The following is a 23,612-nucleotide window of genomic DNA, read 5'->3' as shown; positions in this document are numbered from 1 at the left end:
GAAATTGAAGATTTTTAGGTGCGCCTTATAGTGCAGAAAATACGGTATTTTTGAACAGGCAATACAGGACAGCCTAACCCGTATTGTGTGTGTGTTGCTTAGCTGGCCAAGCCCTGTCGTGAAACCCCGACTCAGGATGCAGCAGCAGCAGACCCCCGGTTCTCCCGGCAGCGGCCTGATGTCTCCCACCGGTCGCTTCAGTCCAGTCCGCCACGCTGCCTCGCCAGACTTTAGCCCCAGCCGGTACAGCCCTGCCAACGTCAGCTACATCCAACGCCTCCGCTTCAAGCACCTGAGTGAGCCACTATTCTAAACTGCCCCCTCCCTCTTCCTCACTTCTACCAACACACACACACACACACAGACTCCCGCCCTCCACCCCAGCTACACCCAGGTCACAACACCCAGAGCTCAGAAACCACCAAACCTGACTGAAATATGCACAAGTGTCTGGAAGATTTGTATCAATGGATGTATGGTACTACTAATGTAAAACAGGAATTCTCATCAACATTAGACTGTAAAAAAAAAAAGAAAAATTGGAGCATCTGAAATGTTTGTTGACGTACTGTACGGGTGTGGAACTATGTCAAAATTCATGAAAACGTGTTTGTGACAACTGTGAAAACACCTGATCAGTCCACTTTTTTTTATTTTTTTTTTTTATACTTTTTTTTTTGGGAATATTGTGAACACATGCCTCACTTCTCCCCCCTTTCAAAAAGTAAAAAATAAAAAAAAAGTTCAGCCGGTCACTAAAAAAACAGCAACCCATATCCGTCGGGATTCTGTCACCGAACAATGTTGTGGAAAATACTGAAACGAGTAAAAAAAATTTCAATATTTTAAATATTTTTTTGTACGTTGGTCAGTAGCACAAAAAATAATAAATGTTTTTATTAATGGTGTTTAAAACTGCCATTTCCTGTGTTGTTCCTCAGTTCAGGAATCGCCTTAATTTTCTGAAGTGATGGATCCGTTCTGTCGGTTTAGACTAACTTTAGCTCGTACATGAGATGTACGAGGAGACGAAAGGAGAAAAAAAACCGGAGATCTTCCATATTTTTATGTTGATCTGTAGTAAAAAATTATCTTTTTTTTCATGTCTACCAGATGGCTCTAATATGTTTTGACATTCTGCATCCCATTAAAGGCAGCCTTAAACAGTGCCATTTCCTGTTTTGTTTTTTTTTTGTTTTTTTTTCAGAAGCATGTCCTTCAGTGCATAATGGCACTAACCAACCATAAGTCAGGTTTAATTTGGTTTTTCCTAGCCGGACATCAGATTTAAAGCTGATTTAACAGAATGGGGTTTTTTGTTGTTTGTTTTGAGCACTAGAGGGCGGTGTGACCCAACACCACCATCCACACCTGTTTAATATCTTGAGGATCCCATTTGAGACAACATGTCAACTAAGCAGAAGCTGCCTTATGTGACTAGATGAGTTGCATCCAGTATTTATATCCCTTCTAACGATGCAAAAAATAATAATTTGACTCCTGGGGGGGAAAAAAAAAACAAACAACTTTAGTCAACCAAGTTGTGTACCAGGAGTCTCGTTCTGACTACAAGTGGCTTACCGCGTATTCATGTTACATGTTGAGGTTTTTCAGAACTGAGTCGGTTATATTTAGATGAAGGTTGGAAAAACAAAAATTATTTCCAAATTGACACCATCCTCACTCGAGTTGAGAGCAACAAATGTTCTGAATGTATTTTTCTAACCTTTTGTCTAAGAGCACAATCCACTTCACCAAGAAGATTGTATCGTCATTCTCGTGCTCTTAGGTGACGAGATCGAGTTCTGGTCTCTGAATGTTAATGAATGTGGAACTTTTCAAAAGTGCACCTAAAAAAAATAAATTTGAACATGCTTCTTGTGCTTTTAGCATTCTGTATTTTTATTAAAAGAAACTTTCATGACTTTTTTTCTTTATGTACAGACTTAATTTGCTTTTATCTAACCAATAAACCTTCACTCCCACCTTCCCTGCTGTTGTGTGTTCAATGCCTTTATTTTTTTTCTGGCGAATGTTTAAGTTCTGGCCCCGGGAAAGAAAACGCAGCAAGAACCCAGAGATGTTTTAAACTCTTTATTTACCACAATACAACAAATATACCTTCAAACTTAATTAAATGCAATATTTTAAGCTGATGACTTGAAATGCATTGACCACTAGATAAATAGAGCCTTTTTGGTGTAAAAATTTGTTCCTTCTGTAAAAGTTACATTCAGCAGGAGTTGCTATGCAGCCGTTTCTCACTTCTCTTGGTGATGGCGTTGGAAGTAATCGCAGCAGCACAGTCTCATATCATGATGCAAGGTTGATTATAAAATGAATTCATCAAAAGTTTATTTTCAAGACACTTGAGGAAAAATAATAAAAACTGAGATTTAACCCTGAAACCTTTTTGTCTTTTTTCCCTTAAAGCTGCTTTGTGCTGAGATTTTAGGTCCGTGTCAGTTTATCTGGAGGCATGAATCCCGCATCTCCCAGGGTCCTGAGGGCCACCCTGCCGCTCGGGCGGATGGTGAGCCAGGTGATGCTGCCGTTGTTCAGGCCCATGCGCAGCCAGCCCTCAGGGGGGAACTGCAGAGCCCTGAGTGGGGAGAAAGATAAATGATTACACCGGGAAATTTACATGTGCAGGTTTTAGAGATGCTGCTTTGAGTTTAATCTGCTTTTAAGAAACATTTAACTGATTCTGACTAAAGTTTTTTCAGCCAACTAAGTGAAATATTAACTAGATCTCTACCAGTGTGATAAAGTTTCCTATACTGAGTTTTTCCAGACAATGTTATTTTTTTAAAATTGGATATTCACTTAAGATAGAAATCTAGTCCCTGTACATTTTTCCTTCAAATGTTCTAGATGTGTAAGCTGTGTAAGCTTTCTGGGCATTTGAGTACAAAACATTTAGTAAAGTTCTGATCTTTAAATTCAACAAATCAAAGACAACAGTGTTCAAGACGGTTTATAACATGATCATGTGTGTTTTTAACTCCACTGCCTCTTTCTGCTTGGGGTCAGCCCTGTGGATGTATATTTACAAATATAGCTGATCAACTCAGATCAGCTATATTTATAAATCTATGACACTTTAACTTTATAAATCTGGACTGATTATCCCACACTTAGCAGATTCTCTGAAACATGGTTTGTGATCTACAATACATTTTGTTTCTAAAAAAATCTTTTGGCATCTAGTATGTAGTAGATAACTAGAAAATGTCTGAAAAAATTTAAATGTGGTCTGCCAAAAGTGTGCGCATCAAACCAGGGTTCTGATGGTGAAAATTAGCAACAACGCTAAGGTTAGCTAAAAGGTAGTAAATATCATATTGGGTATCAATAGCATATTGACCAACATGAACTTACTCCATTCAGTATGCTAAACATAGCTAATATAGCAAATATTTTCTAAAATGCTTATTTAGGCTGTAGGGCTAATGTTAGCATGAGGGCTACCACTACCATGTAGAGCGAGTAGCATGTTGGAGCTACCACTAGCATGGGGGTTCTCACCAGCATGATGACTAACATGACTCCATGTAGTAAAGTCTAGATGTTGTATAAAAATTTGCTAAAATTATATTAGCTTAAATGCTACCTGAAGTGTGTGGGCTGTCACTAGCATGTTGATACTACCGTTAAAATGTGTTAATATTGTAGTATAATTAATGTAGAATAGTTGTACTAAACAGTGCGATTATAGTATCTAGTATAGCATAATCATAATACTTAATAATGTATCATTACAGTAAATGTAGTATGATTATTGTTAAAAATAGCTTTCTAAAAGTTGGCTCCCAGCTGGTGCCACATCCCAGCCCATTTTAAATTGGCTGTTGCCAACACGCAGTTTGGGTAGGTTATGGCGTCCCCCATAGTTTTATGTGACAAAATCTCCCTCCTTGTTTTCTTTGAGTAATTATTCGAACATTTGGAAGTACATGAAAATGTATGCAACTGATGAATAAAATTTATTTGGGGGGTAGGGGGGAAAGACAAAACAGCAGTGTAGTGTGTTGGACAGTGGTTAGCCAAGCAAAAAGCTGCAAAACCAAACTGTGGTTTGAGTTGAGCCGCCGCCGCCACAAACCTGCAGACAAAATAACGGATGACATTGGCATGACACACGATGATCTCATAGCTGTCCTCTTTCTGCTTGGGGTCAGCCCGGTGGATGTAGCGGCGGAAGGCTGCCTCAATGCGAGCTCCGTCTTCGTAGTACTGCTGGAGGACGGTAAAGAGGTTGAGAGCCAGCTTTGTCACATGAGAGGGTTCAGTCTGAACCCCATCGTTCTGGGCTAAAATCACTACATGGTGCCAGCTGCTGCACACTGCCAGGACTGGATGAAAGGTTTCCTTCCAAAGTCTGATCCATTGCCTGAAAAAGCCTTTGGGGGAGAAAAGGCTATAGAAGCTGCTCACTGTGCATCTAGGAAATAAAATGTGGCCAAATTTACTTTGAGAATTCTTTGAGATTACTTCTCAAAATCAAGACATTAGAAACGGTTAACGTTATGCGTACCAAAGTATTCAGAACTGGAAGGCTAATCTATTTTTTGGCCTAAGATGAAGAAAAGCATTTCACTGTACATTAAAACATGTCACATTTGTCAATTGATTGGAAAACCCGACCAAGCAATTAAACCGGTACCTTTGTGCCCGTTTCCACCGATATGCCAACTGTTTAAGTGTTTTCTCATTGACTTTGTGGGTCTACTACTGAGGTCAAAGGCAGGAAATGCGTACTTACTAACTGACATGTTTAAGCACTTGTCATCCAGCTGCTTGCCTGATACGAAATGTTACCTCTAGGTCAGTGTTATTAACTTGGTTTTGGTCATTTTGTTCTGGGCCCTCTAGCAGTTCTAGAGGATGTGTGGCACAGGCACAGCTTACTGTGAATCTGGCAAAGGCAACAGTCACTTATCTGGGTAAAGTGGTGAGTCAAGGCCAGACCTGAGCCATACACCAGTTCCCATCTCCATCAATGAAAAAGGTGCAGATCAGAGATCCACAGTTCAGGTAGGAGAATCTGTTACAAGAGCGCTCTACAAATCTGACCTTTACGGACAAACGGCGAGCTTGCTTTTGGTTTCAAACGAACCCGGCACAATGTGGAAGAAGGTGTAGTGGTGGCATGAGACCAAACTAGCACTTTTAGGGGCTACATGCACATCACTTGCTCAGTTGATTAGAAGATGAATCAGGCAGAAAACGGGACGATTCTGGAAGAAAACCTGACTTTAAAATAGTTAAAGCAATAAAACAGCCATAAACTTAGTCAGATGATCAAAACACACTGAGGAGTGACGAAGTCCAATCATAAATCCAACCGTATTTGTGACAAGGCTATGAAAATGATCTGACGTTCAGACTTTATTTAATCTAACTGACTATGAGCTACGTTGCAAAGAGTAAGCAACTACTTAATGCTGGGAATGTCAAGTACTGGCAGTGTTCTGCAAAGCATCAACTCACAGTGCAAAGTGACAAAATGTGAAAGCTCCAGGAAGTATGAGTGCATTTTAAATCCGCCAACACCAATCAGTGGATCATCTCTTATCCAACATCAGGCCTTTGGAAGTTCACTCTTTTCCCACTCCTTCCCTGCAGCAGTGCACCGATAAATCGCTAGAAGCCTAAACAAGTGACATCTGCTCACAAACAGGCAGCACAGAGTGAATTTAACAAGAGAAAACAACAACATTGAGCTGACGGTTGATTCTACGGCCAGAGTTCGAGAGTTTTCACTCACCACAGCGTCAGGCTTCCAGTGGGTGACTGGAGGAACTGGTTCAACAGGAGCGCCCTCTCTCAGCAGATCACAGCTCACCAGATCCACACCTACATTTGGATAAGGACACAAAAAACGAAACATTATATTACAATCTGTCTATGAATGACAGCGTGAAGCTTCTGTGGTCTGGTTGATCTCTGAACTACCTGGGATGTATTTGCTGATGATGTGTGCAGTCTCGGTTGCCCTGGTCATGCTGGAGTGGATCAGAACGTCATATTTTAAACCCAACGCTGCCAACCTCTGACCCGTCAACTCGGCCTGCTCACGGCCTGTAAAAAAAGGGAGGGAGACATGAAGCCGGCCGGAGAAATGAACATACTGCAGCAGGCTAGATCAAGACGTTAGGTGACTGTTAAGACCTAGTGGGGTGAGGACCCTCTCTGTGTCGCCGTTTCCACTTAGGTTATACTGGGAATGCCTGATGAGGAGAATGTGGCGCGTTGCTTTGGGCTTGCTGTTGTCCTGCTCAGAGCTGGGGTCTTCGGTTACACTCTCCCTCTTCCTCCCGTTGGACAGCACAGACGGGTCTCTCCTGACAAAGAGGTGATTTTGAGATTAGGGGAAGCTTTGTGTAAAGGAAAAGAAAACACCATTGACCCAACAATCGTCAAAGATCATGAGGAGAATCTCTTAATATGGCCTGACAAATCCCTACACTAAACTGGACTTAAACTGTTGCCCTTTAAATTGACTTACATGTCACTGACAATCCATCTCGTGGATTAACAAACGCGTCTAACCCAATTCTTTTGATCATGACTAGGAGTTCTCCAGAAGTGTCCATCTGATATGACAAAAATGTATGGATTGATAAACTAACATGTACAGAATGATGCACTGCTGCCTTGTTTGTGTTTGAAGAACTGAATGTCTTTATGCAGGCGACATAGAGTTTAAACAGATACGGCGTTTTGACAAATATTTCAGACATGTCGAGCTTATATGTGCCTCCTCTTTGGAACTGAGGCATAATATAAGCAGGACATTTTGAAAGCACACACACACACAAACGACAGATCTCACCAGACCAACTAGTTTCATTAGAGGAAGTAGTAAGAAAATCCCATCCAAAGCTTCCCTGTGAAGCTCTTGCCAAGTTGTCCTTACTTTATCTAGTAAGGACAACTTGGCATATTCTCTGTTATACTAAACACGACTGATGTATTTGACCTGCAGAGGACGTAATGGATAAACATCTGGATATCTGGTTGCATAAGTGACTAATGCATATTTACTGCCCTTAGGTAAAGGACCTATGATTTCCATGGCTATCCTTTCATAAGGATGGCCATGGTAACGTCTGCAACTGGGCACAGTCTGAAACTTTAGTGGCTACTAAATGACAGTCATGGCATGTTTTGCAGTATTCAACGACATCTTTATATAATCCTGGCCAATAAAAACGCAGAATTACTGAACAGTATTCTTTTGGCACAACAAATCTTGTTTCATCAATGTCTGCTAGATACAAAAGTTTATCCTTTATAATGAAAGGTTCTCCAGCTAAACTTTTTAACTCTACTGTACTTTCTTTTTCACTCTCTTTGTGTGCTTTGTTAAAGAGGCGTTTCAAATAAGGATCATTTTCCCGATTCTCTTTAAAGTTATTAGGGAGATCAATAATTGGACTTAATGGCAAAGCAGGTTCAGCAAGTTCTGAACTGCTTTTGTTCGACAGCACAGAAATATGCATCAGTTTTCTTGAACCAAACTGTCCAAGATTGGTAAATCTTCCCCTAAGACAGTGTTTCTCCAGTCCTGAGGCTCCCTGTCCGAAATATTTTGTATACATTTAATGTATGCAAAATATATAATTTTATTTCTTTTGACTACTTTAAGCTTTAGCCAATCAAACTCTGGCTCTTACCACTGCTCTTTCCATTAAAGAGCCAGGCTTGAGGCAGGCCTCTCCCAAAACGGCTGCCACTAAACACAGGAGACATTTCAACCACACACAAAAGGTTTGTAATGCTCACTCTAGAACTAAGGTTAGAGAAAACCACATTGCTTCTCAACACTGAGGTTTTTCTACACCGTTGCTCCTAAACTTGTTTTTCAGTTTAGTTTTGCTCCTTAATCAGGTCTTTTCTGATGAGACAACTGAAACTCAACAGTTGGAATCAATGAGGTCGTCTCATAATTCGTTTCACATCATCACCACCCGTTAAAAGAATTACACTACAGTTTTAAAGATAAATCAAAACAAAATTCACATCACAAATGCCGTACCTGGCATTTGACAATTTCCAATATCACTCATCTAGGCTCTCATTATTACCAGCCTTTAATTAAAAGCTCAGGTATAAACCATGTTAACATTGACCATGTTTAGATATTAAAGGAGCAGCACCAGGCTGGTTTAAATAGTGTCTGTTAGTTTCCAGCTTGTTCATGTGAACGGTAAATCATCTTAACACTCCAGGGTTACTTGTGGAGTACCACAGGGCTCTGTGCTTGCACCAATTCTTTTCAGTATATGTATCTTCTTGTATATTTTAAAATTTGACAGTATACAGATAAAAACTGCTTTGATTTAATTGATATACTATTTATGTAGCCGTTCAGAGGGTCACATAAAAAGCGATTGCAGGCCGGATTTGGCCCCCAGGGCGTCGAGTTTGACAAGTGATAAATAGACTGAACTGAAATTGAATTAAATAAAAATGGTGTGGCAGATAATGGTATCAGAGTAGATGGCCATCCCACATATTTCAGCACACTGCAGGTCAGCTAGCTGAGAAAAGCTTGTTAAACTAAACTAACAATAAATAATTCAGGTTGGAAAATAAACAAGATGTGAAAACTGATCCCTCTTATTAAGGTGAGTTCTTTAAAACTACATCTGGTAAGCAACAAGTGGAACACGTTATTAAACCTATTGAATTTATGCATTTTTACAAGCAAAAGGGATGAACTGATCAGTAAACATATTAACTAGGGAATTGGTACAAATTTTTTTGGGTGTTTTGTCTGCAATTGCCTTAACCAACTTTGCAGTTTTAAAGAAAACATGTTATACATCTGTTTGCATTTTAGTGTAAATATCACATCGGAACTGTCCATGTCTAATTAGGAAAACCAGACTGTCGTGAAGGAGTGAAAGAGCCTACTTGTCCCAGTTGAAGTCCCAGCCAGGTCCGGTCGCGACTGGTGTGTGGTTTACAGGGGTCCGAGCGGGCTGCGCCGCATGCAGGACTGCAAATCTCGACCACCGGCTCGCTCCCTCTCCGCGGTGCTCCCCGAAGTATCCGCGGGAGTCGGCGGCAGCAGCCGCGAACACGACGGCAGCAGAGCCTCCAGCGAAGCCGCAAATCAGTTTTAAAGTTTTACGGTACGACATGCCGCCGCCGAACAGGCCGAATAATGTGGGCTAATTAGCTGGACTTAACGGGTCTGCTGTAAACAACACGACGCTGTTTATCCTCTGGGTTACTTTAGCTGGAAGTCGTTTAGCTGTTAATATCAACTCTAGCGATGTAGACAAAAACAGCCGCTGTGCGAAAGATATGATATGGACGGATTCAGTCAACTGAGAAAGTCGGTGAACATGAACGCAAGCTAATCAAAGCGGTGCCTTCAAATAATACGGTGGCCCGTGTGAGTCATAAAGGTTTAATTTCCGTCATTTTATTCCTTGTCACAAGAGGGCGCTCTTGTACTTGTTTAAGAAGTAGAAACACATTGGCAGGGAGTAAATTTACTCTGGAACAAATATACGAGCTTCTTCGACGGTGGTTTACTGTTTTTCAAGTGGCATCTGACAAAAATGAAGGTTTTTTTTTTTTTTTTTACAAAAAGTTTTGAGGTTTTTGATCACTAAAACTTAGAAATTTCTTCTTTGGAAAAACATTGTTTTGAGCCCAAAAAAATTATATGTTTTAGAAGTTGAAAATTTGCTCGACAAAATTCAGGTATCTATTAGTAAAAAGTATTTTCTTCGAAAAGAAGAATTTCAGTTTGAGAAGTCAAAAATTTGCTCGTTAAAAAATATTTCTTTGACAAATAAATTTTCAGCTTTAAAAGTACAAAATCTTCTCGACAAAACTCAGAAATGTGTGAAGAAAGAAAAGCGTAAAATAGCAAAAATCTGCTAAAAAAACAGACAACCCAGGTGAAAAAAAAGTATACTTTAGTATACTAATTATTAAGTGTACTGTATATCTGAAGTACACTAAAAATACACTTGGACCAATTTCGAAATTAAACACACTTAAACATAATTGTACCAGAATACACTTTTAATATATTAAATAAAAGTATACTTTAAGTGAACAAAATATGAATGAATATGTATACATTTTTAAGTGCCCTAATAATCTTTTACTATTTATTAAAATTGCATACAATAAAAAAAGGATAATCATGATGTCATTTTCAAGAAAGTACTCAATCAATTTTCAGATGTGTGATGTAAAACCTTATAATCAACGGCAGTAGCTCCAGTTCATACTCCAGACCAGATGGTGGCGGTGTTGCACACTTTCATTTATCTAAAAAAACGCCACAAAGAGAAGAAAAAACTTGAAGCAGGGAAGATAACAGACGCTGTTCAAATTCGCCATTTTTACTTGCATTATATTGCCTTAAAAGTAGAGAAGGCCTTGACAATAGTTACTAATTTTGGTTAATTCAAGCTGGTGACGTCCTAGTCCAAGTTAGACGACAACACAACGGGACAACAACCGATGGAAATGGAATGTGTGCCACAAAAGGAGCCCGAAGGAACGAAGGCTGCTAAGTGTTGCTAGCTGGTGGTAAGTTTGCTTATTAATTATCTTCATTTAATTATAAACAGTGCCGTAAAGATATATAACGTACGTTGGTTTCCTAAATAATTATTTTATCAATTTTATTGTGACTTGTATGATTATTACTATAGCAAYCATTCAGCTTCATGTTATAACTGCATGGAGGTTGTTTGTTGCGACTTATACTTTAATTCATAAACTAACCTGGTTTTAATTAAGCTCCATAAGACATAAGGTTGTGGTTCTAACTCATTCATCAATGATTTTATCTTCAACATATGTTTGCAGTCTAAGCAAATGAAGATGAAAGAGGAAACCAGAGAAATCAGGTATTAGGAAACCTAAAGACTTTCCTGTCTCAGAAGAAGCTCTGGCTCCACCAGATCACCAACCAGCTCTGGGGATGAACCTTCACATCGTCTTCATGATGTAAGTTTGTTTTTTCAATGAGGAACTAGCTACATTTTCAACAACAAAAACTGCTGTGTTACCAACACCAAGTGCTTAATAAACATGATTTGATTTAAAGGTAACTGGAAAGATTTTTTCTCTTCTTGTTAATCTAACATTTGTCTTTTATACATTTTATTTGTTGTTGACTTTCAGGGCCCTGTGACGGACTGGTGACCTGTCCAGGGTGAACCCTGCCTCTCATCTGATGGCTACTGGAGATGGGCACCACCAGCCCCCCTCACCACCCTGCAAGGATCAGTGTGTTCAGATYATGGATGGAAAGATTTTAAGGTAGTTTGTCTCCTTAAGTCCACACTTAAAACAGCTTCACAGTTATTGCCAACATCAACTGATTCTATGACATTGCTGACTATTTTTTTCTACTTCTAACATAAACAGGCAAAGACGACACCCAGAAATGTTTTTCCATCCCAGGCATCCGGTCCTAATCATCATCAGTTCTTATGATGTCACATACATGGCGAGTCCACAATGTCTTAAAATTGTATTATTTTTTTATCTGCCATTTTTCTGTTCTCTTTAAATACAAATACCTTCTCTGTTTAATTGCTCTATTGTTCTTTTTTGTAGGATTCTGTAAGGTGCAGTGAACGAGAATGTTCTGTCGTTGATCCTCACTGTCATGTTTTATTGTAGCACTTAGATTTTCATGTTCATGTGTTCACTTTTGATGTGTAAACTGATCATTTATGTATAGTTCATAAAGTTGTGAGTAAAATTGGACAATTTTAAAATGTCGGTAATAAAACAAAATATTTGAATTACCTTGGGGATCTCGTGTAATTAATCTTTCCATGTAATTTTAGCCTAAAACAATGTAAGTACTGTAGTGCAGTTATGCATATCATGTACAAAATAGGAAAGTAGGAATAAAGACAAATTAAGAGTAATTAAAATTGTAGTTTATTATCAATAGCAGGAAATCAAAAATAAAAATTAAGTAATTTAAATACATTACTAATATATTAATAGTATATTTAAAATATATTTGAAGTATATTAAATATATATTAATATAATTCTGAGACAGAATTATTACACTCAAAATATAATATCAAAATATAATAAAGCTCTGAAATATATTTTAAAAGTATACTTTAAGTACACTTGAAGTTGTTCCAAAAAAGTACATGGAGTATACTAAAATATACTATTAGTTGTAATTTAATACTATTTAAATACTACTAAATTATACTAAGCACAAAAGTAGTTGTTCCAAAATAGTACAGTTTCAGTACATTGATAAAAGTATACTAAAGTATGTTAAAATTTAGTATACTAAAGCATACTTTTTTCACCTGGGAAATTTATTAGAAAAAATAATATTTAGTTCAAAAAGTTTTTTAAGTTTGAAAAATCAAAAAAGTTTCCTAAAAAAACTGAAACCTTTTAAAAATATTTTTTGACAAATAAAAATTTTAGTTTGAGAAGTCTAAAAATGTTCTCAAAAATACATTTCTAAGTTTGAGAAGTTAAAAATGTATCTGACTAAATTCAGAATTTAAAAAAATATTGCTTTTGACAAAAAATTGTGAGAAATTTAAAAAAAAGTCTTGAAATTATCTAAGTTTTGTCAAGCAAATTTTTTACTTTTTGCTGGAAAAAATTCTTGCACAATAAACATTTATCTTTTGTTTTCTTGCTTTATTACTTTTTTTTTATTGTCTGGAATTCTATGATATTTTGTGGGAACTTGAATAAGGGTTTGATAAAATGTTATCAAAAAGACACCAACAATTACATATTCTATTGAATAAATGTATTAACTTGATATTTCTGATCCCAGATTTATCCTAATAATTTCCCGATTGGTGCATCGTTGGTAATGACGTGCAGAGACCACGCCTGCCGGCGTCTCCCCTGATTACAAATGGTGCTTACCCACAAAATTTAAGAGTGGAAGACAACATTGAAAGTTTGTAAAACTGCAAAATGGGGCCTGGGAGAAAACAACATCAGGATGGCACAGTCTTAGTGGAGAGACCAAATAATAGATCTGAGCTAAATAACAGATTTTAAGAAATTTGATGGAAAAATCATTTCAATATGAATTGAATTGTGGGCAGGAGGCGGTTATAGTTGCCTGTAAAAGCAGACAGTATTATATTAGCTTCGACCTGGGAGGAGAAAATTGTTTTTGTAAAAACCCAATAAAATAATTTCTCCAAACATGTTCTGACGCTTTCAGTTTTTCCAAGCGAAGCTCCACCTTTTCGAGCGGCTCGGTGACCTCAGCAGTGGGCTGGATTGGAAAGGGTGGGATTTCCAGGCTCTCGCAGAGCTCCGCGTATTGCTGCCTGTTAACGTCTTGGACCTATGCGGCTTCAACCACGGAGCAGAGACGGACCGCTTGTGCCATTCACAGCCACAGAAAGGGCTCCCCCGCACCCCGCATATACACACACCCCGCTGCACGCTGGACGCTTTCTTTTTTTTTTTTCTACATGCGCCTCCGACCGGAATAAATAATTGAGGAATGTGGAGAATACAGAATGCCCAACAGCGCTGGAAAGAGATTTAAACCCACCAAATACATCCCGGTGTCCACTGCTGCCACGCTCCTGGTGGGATCGACCACTTTATTTTTCGTCTTCACGTAAGTTTGCGCCGCTCCTTTTTTTTTTTTTTTCCCACTCGATCTGTGCATATCTAGATTTTTTTTTCACCCCCCCCCCAAAAAAACTGTGTGCGTCCCTGGGACCATTGTGGCTGCAAGTTCGAGCGGCTGGATGGAGCCGCTGAGGTGGGAGAGAAGTGGCGATAGGGGAGAACATCTTTACCGGCTGACGGTCGGTCAGCAGCAGATATGCAACCGTGATCCGAGAAGCAGCTTTAGTGCCTTTATATTAGTGCATCTCTAGAGAGATTATGGAGCTAGGATTCTCTCCAGGGAAACTTCCCATGACACATGCGAAAAGCTCTTTTCCTGTAACTTCGTATTATTCCAGGCAGTGCACGGGGTTAAGCAGACATGTGCATTTGTTTCAGTTTCAGCGTCCTCCTACGAGTTGAGGTTTTTGGTCAAAGTTGGGGTCCGCAGGGGCTATCCTGACTCGAATGCGGCCGTGGGTAAGATGGCCCCGCCCCTCGTTCTCTCTGAATTAAAAAATAAATAAAAAATTCACAACTAGAAACGGCCAATGAAGTGGGAGTTCCGATTGGAAAAAGTTGGAATGTTAACATGGCTGCTGTTCATGTAAAAGATAAGGAAAGTTTTGGCTGTGTTAGCAGGGGTTAGCTAGCAGCCACCTGCAAATAACTAACGTCCACAAATACTTCAGATGCCCTCAATTATTTTGCTTATAACGTCCTGTTTCCGTAGGTCAAACACCAAATATACCTTAATATACATTAATACACACAGTGGAAACTGTTTTAGCACTACCGCAGAAGCTAATATGGATAGTCTTGCTTATTTTCGCTCTTGGGATTACAGAAATTTAGTGTCGAGGAAAATGACAGACGCTCCTGGATTGGCTGCTTTGCAAATGCCAGCCAGTAGCATGTCAGATAGCATAGCGCCAAGTTGTTTTAGCTTCCCAGGCTGCATTTTCTTTCCAATATTTTAAATATGATCCACAGAAAAGTCCGCAGACATGCTTTACGCAAATAATTTAGAGTTTTGTTCCACAGAAGAAACAAAAAGAACGAAAAACGCAAATACTGAACTGTGAGTCCACCGTTAGCTACTTGTTAGCCCTTCTAACGTGTATCATTAAACCAGTGGCACAAATAGCGCTGTAACGTGTTATTCAATTCAAATGTGCTTCGATGGACTTATGTCTCAATAACAGCATACGGATTACATATTAACTTCTCTGACCCTGTATCAGGACTGTTGTAGCTACGGTTCGCTCCAGTGGCCACATCTGGAGCGATATGTTTTATATTGGGATGATAATGTAAGCTTGAACTGCTGCAGTATTCAATATATCCAGTTTATAGTAGGGGCATTATCGCCACCGACCCGTCTAGAGTGTTAACAAGAGTGTTAGCCACAGTGAAGGGAATTCAATTCAAATTCAGTTAGATTCAGAATATTTTATTGATCTCAAAGGGAAATTAAATGGTGTTGTAACTCTTATTAATTCAAATTCTTCAAAGACTTATGGTAGATAGAAAGATAGAAGATAGATTTGTTGTAGATAGAAGAAAGGTGCAATTAGAATCAATTTTCAAAGGTGTGTTTCAAATAAAGAGTACTCTAACTTTTTTTTCTGAGTTTGACAAGTTCATATTTTGGGATTTTTTTTTTTCTATATTTATTTTTAAAATGTAGAATTATCAATGTTTAGTGTAAATATTCCAGTTGAAGATTATTATTTTTTTAGAATTTGATCTTGAGATCGTGAAGATTCCAGATTCCTTAAAATAAGCATTTAGCTTAGCGCCATAGCTAGCCAGGTGTCATCAACTCCCACCAATATATATTTTCATGCACTGTGCAGAACACATGGGGAGAACCGAGTCAAATTTCTATGGACTGGAGATGCAAATAAGTTGTAGAAAATTTGATAGAACAAAAAAAACAAATTAAGTTCCACCCCTTAACGGAAGAACACCCTGGTCTACCACCCATATCACCCAGATTATAAACCATAACTGGGGTCAAACTAAATTTGAAACTCCTTTTACATTGTGAATGTGGGTCACACAGTTGCTGGGCCTTTGCACACTCCTCCACCTGAGAAATGTGAGCGGGACACTAAGCGAGTGAAGCCATCGGTCTGAATTATCTCACTCCTATATATTTCTGCATGCAGAGAAAACCCATCAGTTTATCAATGAAATCCCCGTCCTGCTCTACTCTACATCTGCTGCATAGCCTAAAGGGATTCTGGAAATGTCTCAGCTTCTATCTGTTACATCTGTATTCAGGAGAAGTGAAACTGCTCTTTGGGATTCCTGGCACCAGGGAAGCTGAAACGCAACATGTTCGGGATTCGTCCCACCAAGACAGTCACCGAAACCGTAAAACCCAGAAAAGCCTCTGCTGCTCCCCGAGTGCTTCTGTGCTCTCTCACACTCAGTTCAGCGGACGAGGCTGAAGGAAGCATATTCATGCTTTGCTTCCAGGTGGGACTGTGTCTTTAAAAAAAAACATGCGCTCCTTGGTGTGACTTTGCATAAACAAATGGTTTGTTGTACAAGTCTTTATAAAAAATGAATGCATCCTTCATTTAATTGCCCATAAGAGGCACACTAGCTAGCAAGCATTTGCTCCTCATAGGATCATTATTCTTTGTCTGGTTGGGTTTGGCGTTTTAAAGATGCATCCTGGAGCAGATGGTTCCAGGTTCAGGATTAAGACCACCACTAGTTTGCTCTTTCATTTCTTGGTWAAAAAAAAAAAAAGACCCCGTGCTTCTAGCAGCAAACAACCAGGAAGGTTCCATTATGTCACACGGCGGCCATTACAGTGAACCCAGTCAGGCCTCGTCTCCTGCAGGAGCAGAAAGCTCCGCAATTACAGTGCGAGCTTGAGAGCGGCATGCCTTTATCTAAAATCTCTGAACCAAAATAGCACGAGTCCAGGGTAAAACCGGGAGCGTGGCACGTCACATGACCAAATTTCAGACGCACTAGTCCGTCGTGTACACATGGACGAATACATGGACGGTTACTTGGAGGACACCGAGACACGCAAGCATATACTTTTTGTTTAAGAGCAACACCTTGCCTAAGTATTTGTATCCCGAGGACTTTTTCCACCACAAACGTTGACATAATTACTTGGACTGGATGTGATTGTCCTTCACAAAGCAGTGCATAATTGTGAGGTGGAAGGTAAATAAGAACTTCTGTCCCAGCATCCTCACAGCATGATGCTGCCGTTGTTCTGTAAACACAAATACACATTCATGTAGTGTCTCTTTTTTTTTTTTTTCAAGGTTTCCCCCAGAAAACCTGATAAGCCCGGTGGTTGGGTGCTAGGGCAGTCATTCATCCAGCAGCCCGTCGTGTTTTTGAGTTAAAAAATGTTTACAGCTAACAGAAAATGTGAAAATATCACTTGATAATTATGTGTTGTTAAAAGATTTTAAGATTAATACCTTAACACTAATTGTAAAGTCTTAAAAATGCAAACATTTAATAAAAAACTTTTAAAAAATCAGCTTAGTAGGGGCATAAGTAAGACCTGGTGGCCCGCCAGGCTTATAGTACACTCTGCTACTGAATTGCACATTTCTTTTAATCTGAATATGCTATTTTTTAAGAACTGTACAGTATATTTCTCATATGTTGTAACTTTGTCCCTTTTTATACCATTTCTTTTTTATATTTTTAACAGTGTGTAAATCTGCGCTCTTCCATTTCGCCTGTGACTCTGCTGCAGGTCTATGTGAATTTTTCAGTCCGGGGGCGATGAGGGCTATTTCAGTGCGCTTAGTTAGCATGCATGTTTTCTGAATTCGGCCAAACTGGAATTGCGTCCACACGGCATGATGCTGCAACCACAATGTCTCACCATGCGGATCGTGTGTTAACCTAAACAAACAAAAAACCTCTAACTTAGAAATGTTTTCATTTGTGAAAAAAATAAATAAATAAAATGTACATTTGACCCACCTGGAATCGCGCCCCCTCAGCATGTTGCTGCAGCCGCCATCTCCCACCATACAGATGGTGTGTTAAGCTAAACCAAAAAAACAAAGTCTTGCTTAATTTTTTATTCATTTATAAAATAAAAACAAAATTAACGTATGTAATCTTCTTCAGTACTGTGCTCTACTTTGTTACAAAAAATAACAAATAAAATACATGCAGGCTTGTACTGTAGTTGTTACATGGGAAGGCACTGCATAGTAGATTGAATCCCAGTGTTGCCAGCTGGCTAATTGGTGTCAAATGGTAAACAGAGAATGAGAGCTAGTCCTTGTACATCAGCACAGCTTGATCACAACAAAGACTATGATTTCAACCTCATCGCCACCTTATGCAGACATTCAAAGTCTCTGTGTCTAAATTCGCTCCACATGACCATTCTTGCAGTAAATAAGCTTTCACCCCCCCTCAAAACCTTTTAGCGATTCCTCACAAAGGCTTAATCGCTGCCTTTAAACCATATGTCACATGGCTAAATTATCCAGGAAACCAACCTGCCAGCTTGGCCTGTGCTGCCAAGCCTCACGCTACACATTTTAAAGTCCGCAAGGCGGTGTGTGGAAACAATCAGTAGATCATCTGGACAGGGCTAGTGTTCAGCGCTTTTCCTTTTTTTTTAATGCTTTTTGTGCTGTGCAGAGGTGAGTTATGAGGGAGGTTGTCGGCGGTGGCAGCAGCCCGGAGCCGACGTAGAGCCACCGGCCTGAGAGGAGCAGAGCACGCGAGAACAGGCCCCGTCGGTCAGGAATCTAATCTTCACCTTCCGCAGCTGTTTCCTCCTTTTCACTGCAGAGCCAGCGAACCAGACGTCATTCACATCCATCTCGGCCTGTTGTTTCGCGTTTTGTCCTCCAATCTCGGGGGCTGTTGTAGAGATTTTTGAAAGGTATTTCCTGGCATGTTGGTTAAGTGAGAACAGAACAGTGCTGTGATGTGGAGCTGCCGTCAAAGCGTCATTTTCATTCACCAAATGAGGCCCCCGTTCCCCTTCTCAATTCAAAGTGTCTCCTATGGCTACAGAGTGCAGATTGTTTTGGAGGGGGACAATAGTTAAAAATGTAATGCATTTTGCTTTTGTTGTTCATTGATCCTAATCTGCCTGTGTCGTCTTTTTTTTTTTTTTTTTGCCAAAGGAGTACAAGCTTTGTAATTATTGCTGCTCCGGTCCTTAGCTGTGGTGTCCGTCCTGTGGGACGTTGTTTCTTTGCGTTTGTCTGCAGTTAAATGAATTGTTGCGTTAGCTAATCCTGTTTTAAGCCCAGCATGGTGGGAGCCAGAGCGTCTCAGCCTGCTTTAAATACTGCTCACATGACGGGGACGCTGATTTGAGTTTGTTTTGTTTATTTAAATGCGCGACTGTCACTGTGCGCTGCTGAGACTGAAGTTGTGACAAGACTGAAAGCATTTCCCATAGCAAGGCAATTAACAGTCGACTCTAACAGGAGGATTTATCATGTGGGGATGCCAGTGAAACTCAGCCTCCGGATGTAATGCCAATGCCCAGGAATAATTAGATCTACTGCCCAGTCTTCTCTGTAAAATCAACCAAACTCTTTGATATAGAAAAGAACATGTCATGATAAGTGCTTCTATTAGCTTTGCTATTTTATTATGTAGTCAAGATCAAATTTGTCTTGTAGTAATGCACATTTCTTAGATTACTTCACAAGTGGTCAGTTACTTTTGACGTGTCTATTTGTATTTCTCATACTTATTCTTTATTAGTGTGGTTACATAAATTCCTCCTTCAAAAGGTAGGCAACATTTCAGGCGCACAGGAAACCATGGGATGGTTTTCCAGTGGATTTACCAACCATCAGTGGTAATCCGATGGTAACGATCCCAGTCCCACCGGTTGCAGTGCCACTGTACATACACATCACTCAAATATTTACGCCGGTGTAGGCAGAACACAGCACCTGCTCATTTTACGAAGGTATGTACGGAAGGCAAGGAGAAATACAACCAGATTCATCACGTCAAGTTTTTAAGGCAATCGCTGTCGTTGCTTTAACTTCATGGCCTGGGTCTCACCAGGGTCAAACATGCGGTTTGAACTACTTGCAAATGCTGCAGAATCTATGCCAAAATCGATCAAAAGTCGCTCGACTACCATACAAATGACTAATGCCTGCCAGTCAGCTCTGGTCTTGTGCCTCTTCTGAATTCATCGACCCCATTACAAAGAAGTATTAGACAGAAAATAAACCCACCGCTGGATCTTATCTGCAAAAAGCACAAAACTTTACCATGAGAGTTCTAGATCATGGTTCAACTTCCCCCTGTCCCAACGTATCAGGTGTATAAGGTATTCAACAAAAATTGTTAGAGCCACACGCACACATTAAAGTTTCAGCCTATTGATTGTGGAAGATTTGTGGCAATCCTGATCTCATTTTTTATCCGAGATACAATTTTGGACAATACATTTGTAACCCTGGTGCACCAGAGCCAAAAGGTCCCTTTTGGATCATTCATAATACCCATGCAGTGCAGTTCACAGATTTGCTGAGATAGCTCATGTAGCTTATTAACTGTAGATAAGAGCAGCAGCAGGTTGTAGCAGAGGGGGCTAGCTTTGACAGATTAGATAAGGATGTAATATCCTCTGCAGGTCCTCGTTCGTCAGCAGCCTGGAGTGAGAGGCCCGGAGGTTGACAGCAGCGCTGCAGCACTGTGTCACCGGTGGGACCGGGCTGCGATAACAGAAGAAATAGGTCTTTATTCACGAAAGGAAGACAGTGTAACCGTAGTCTGAAGGCTTGTTGCTTAACATTGCACTCCTAATGGCAGTTAATGGTAGATCTTCAGTCTGTGCAGTGGTTTATTGTTAATTTTCACTCTAATTGTGGGTTGTGTGGCTCACCACAAGGCACATTTCCGCCCTGTAATTTTAGTGAAGTTGACCGATGTCTCTGCTTCTGCAGCTTTACTTCGCTGTAGCAGCTACGTAGTGATATACACCACCTCGCAAAAGTATTCACACCCCCTAAAACGTTGTGTTTTTGTCCCATTGCAATCACAATCTTCAGAGTACTTTGAAGACTGGTGGTGCGAAGGGATTTCTATGTGGCCACAGCACCCTAACCCTAACCCTGCACATCTAGAGACTGAAATGTCTGGTCACTTTACCGCAGTGATTATCTGATTATCAAGACTCATCGTCCTTCATGATTAAATGTCTCTACTCTCTTAACAGTTGATTCCAATGATTGCGTTATCTCCTCAGTATGCGAACTAGATCATTGATCTGCGAAACAGTATCAAGCTTGGATAGATTGGATGGAGTGTGTGTGAGCGTCACTTCTCAAGTCTTCCCCACACATCCTCAGACGATCAGGCTGCATGTTTAGGGTCATCATCCAGCTGGAAGATGATCTTCTGACCCAGCCTCAAGTCTTTTGCAACCTCCTAACAGATTTTAATTCAGGACTGTCCTGTACTATTATCTTTTTGTCTGACAAGCTCTCCTCTTTCTGGCAGCATCCCCACAGCATGATTCTTTAACTACCATGTTTCAGAGGGACTCAGAGTGTCCAGGGTGATGTTTGTCATAAAAATTGTTTTTAAATTGTTTTTAATCTGACTAGTGAATCTTCATACATCCCCACATTGCTTGTGGCAAACTACAAACACAATTTCAAATCATTGCCACCATAATTGTCTTCCTGCTTCACAATTATGTTTTTTTGTGTGTGTGTTGGTCTCCCACACATGGTAAAATATCATATTCATACCCTGAAGCTTGATGTCATAACAGACAAAAAGTTCAAGGATGACTTTGCATAGCACTGCTATGAAAATATCATATTTCTTTTAAATGATTGTTGGTGAATCAAGTCATTGGCTTTTGGATTTGTTTACTCACACTAGTAGTAACAAATGATATTAAGGAATATAGAAATTCCTCTGAACTTCTGTTTGATTATATCCTGCACGTTCACTTCAACATGCTCTACTTTTAGTCCTCAGCACCTTGTTTCACAGCTGCAAGAGGATATTATATTGGCCAGTAACCAACTCCCAACATGTTGTTTTTCTTTTATTAAGTAGATTTGATAGAACCAAGTACAAAGTACTATCCTCACTCACTCATCAGGCCTATAGCAGTCAGCCGGTGAATGATCTGGGTAAAAGTCATGGTAAAGAAGTCATAGCGATGGTTTGCTGAGTTTTACATGTCACTGCAACTCAGGGATGACCTGTCAGAGCAATCCAAGGTTATTATGCAGTAATGGTCACTGATTAATAAGATAAATGTGACATATTGGAATATAAATCATCAGAAATCACTTGATATTGAGACAGACCAGCTCATGTGGCTCTACACTGATATCCTGCAGCTCAGAGAACAGACTTTAAAAATACTGATGTTAGTTTATAAATCTCTGAACAGCTTAGCACAAAAAATACATTAAAGATCTGCTGTTGCCGTATCAACCTTTCAGGGGCCTTTGATTGCTTATTGTGTTACGTCTTTATCTTGTAAAGCACTTTGAATTGCCCTGTTTCGTAAACGGGCTGCACAAATAAACTTGACTTGACATGCTGGCAGAGCATTCATGCAGTGAAAACAGTGTGCGACCATCAGGGTTATTGAGTCAAACAGATCCCGGAGAATAGAAGGGCAGCTCTTTTAATCTCATTCCTTCTCAGTCTGCCTGTCACCAGTCGACAACCGGGTTAAGATAATGCTGATTGATCCTCGTCCACGGTGCTCTGGCTCTGCGTCCCGGAGCCAGGCCTCTGACAGCGCTCTGCGCTGAACACACATGTTGCATAATTCTTTAGACGTTCTGGGCACATTTAGTGGCTTGTAACACAAATTTGTTTCAATTACGATTACATGCGATCAGCAGCAAGCGAGGCCGGGTTGGTGACTGATGTTTTTTTTTTTTGCTCGGCATGATGAGCGTTTTCAAAATGTGAACAGGGTGAGATCATTGTTTGGTGATTATCACGATTTGTTCAAAAATGAATCAAATCAAGAACATCCTAATCTGAAGCAGCGGGTGATTAAGAATGTAATTTATGTGCTTAATGGCCTGAGCTTGATATTTTTCCAGCACATTTAATAGAGAATTGAGCTTTTTTTTTGTAATTAGCTTTTCTTTATTCCAAGCTGCGAATTGTGCTTTGAGGAAATTTAACACGTCTTGGAAAAAACACGGTGGAGGTGTGGAAGCTGGGTTCCTGATCAAAAGCCTTTTTATGAGGGTGGGGGCTACACTGATTTCCTTTGTCACTGCAGGTTCTGGTTGTCGTTTTTGTTCAAAGTCAGCTTAAACCCATTGCAGTCGTCGCAGAGCAGTAAATTTCTGGATCTCCGGCGCTTGCCAAAAAATAAATTGTGCCTTGTGATGCCATAGTTGAGCTAAATAGATCCATGTGGGTTGAGTGCGCAGCAGTGTGTGGGCGAAAAGTGCGGGAAAGTGCACCATAGAGCTCTCAGTGTTTCGCTGCGCTCCGCCGCCCTCCCACTGGCCGAGCGAGAGTCCTGGCCGTCTGCAGAGTCTCCTCCTGGGGAACATGTGGGATTAATTTAGACCTGCAGCCTCTCCCTCCTCGGGTGTCTCCACCCTGTTCCTCATGTTGTTTTGCCAGAGTGAGACTGCGACTGGTAATAAGGAGAAACAGCTCCGAGTCTTAACACTCTCAGCCGGAGTGGCCCTCTTAACAGATCAAGGAGGCTGTAGACACGAGGCTTTGGGGGTTTACGAGGAGAGTAGCGGACGCAGTGAAAGACGGGACACTCTTGACATTAGGAGGGAATCTTACTTATTTGGAGACACACTGACCGATAGGGCTGGACGATATGGCTGAGAAGCGTTTCACACTATAAGTGTTTGAGATAACGATATCGATCATTATTGATTTTGTGTGTGTGTGTGTGTGTGTGTGTGTGTGTGTGTGTGTGTGTGTGTGTGTGTGTGTGTGTGTGTTCATGTGTAGCTATCCAACAGGGGACAT

General features: G+C 40.1%; 4 protein-coding genes across 8 annotated transcripts in view; 2 read left to right on the top strand and 2 right to left on the bottom strand.

Moving 5' to 3' along the window:
* Positions 1–1,985, top strand: part of ankle2 (ankyrin repeat and LEM domain containing 2) — a 15,698-nt gene extending 13,713 nt beyond the window's left edge. For all 4 annotated transcript variants that reach the window (XM_008417621.2, XM_008417622.2, XM_008417623.2 and 1 more), the window contains exon 13: positions 103–1,985. In XM_008417621.2, coding sequence (XP_008415843.1) covers positions 103–313 — 211 coding nt within the window. In that variant the 3' untranslated portion in view covers positions 314–1,985. The remainder of the gene's footprint in view (positions 1–102) is intronic.
* Positions 1–23,612, bottom strand: part of galnt9 (polypeptide N-acetylgalactosaminyltransferase 9) — a 1,026,805-nt gene that overhangs the window by 734,121 nt on the left and 269,072 nt on the right. The gene's annotated exons all lie outside the window — the stretch shown is intronic.
* pgam5 (PGAM family member 5, serine/threonine protein phosphatase, mitochondrial) lies at positions 2,080–9,434 on the bottom strand. 2 transcript variants are annotated; one of them, XM_008417624.2, is made up of 6 exons: positions 8,926–9,434; positions 6,175–6,347; positions 5,959–6,084; positions 5,771–5,859; positions 4,106–4,239; positions 2,080–2,602 (listed from the first exon to the last, which is right to left on the bottom strand). In XM_008417624.2, the coding sequence occupies exons 1-6, from the start codon at positions 9,153–9,155 to the stop codon at positions 2,452–2,454; spliced, it is 903 nt and encodes a 300-aa protein (XP_008415846.1). In that variant the 5' UTR covers positions 9,156–9,434; the 3' UTR covers positions 2,080–2,451. The 2 variants fall into 2 exon arrangements, with proteins under 2 accessions (XP_008415846.1, XP_008415847.1); XM_008417625.2 differs by having other exon boundaries at positions 4,106–4,236.
* The window catches only part of zdhhc8b (zDHHC palmitoyltransferase 8b), a 72,407-nt gene continuing 62,092 nt past the window's right edge, over positions 13,298–23,612 (top strand). Inside the window, exon 1 of the mRNA XM_008417626.2 lies at positions 13,298–13,632. Within this exon, the coding sequence (XP_008415848.1) occupies positions 13,529–13,632 (104 nt within the window). The 5' untranslated portion in view covers positions 13,298–13,528. The remainder of the gene's footprint in view (positions 13,633–23,612) is intronic.

This window comes from Poecilia reticulata, linkage group LG9 (assembly GCF_000633615.1).
Source record: "Poecilia reticulata strain Guanapo linkage group LG9, Guppy_female_1.0+MT, whole genome shotgun sequence".
Taxonomy (NCBI): Eukaryota; Metazoa; Chordata; class Actinopteri; order Cyprinodontiformes; family Poeciliidae; genus Poecilia; species Poecilia reticulata.
This window is presented reverse-complemented; position numbering and strand designations above follow the sequence as displayed.

Excerpts from the sequence above, each read along its gene's own strand:
- pgam5 (XM_008417624.2), bottom strand. The coding sequence starts at position 9,155 with ATGTCGTACCGTAAAACTTTAAAACTGATTTGCGGCTTCGCTGGAGGC. Across the intron at positions 4,240-5,770 it reads ACTGGAAGCCTGACGCTGTG|CAGTACTACGAAGACGGAGC; the intron begins GTGAGTGAAAAC and ends ACCGTCCTCCAG. Across the intron at positions 2,603-4,105 it reads ATCCGTTATTTTGTCTGCAG|GGCTCTGCAGTTCCCCCCTG; the intron begins GTTTGTGGCGGC and ends CTCCCCACTCAG.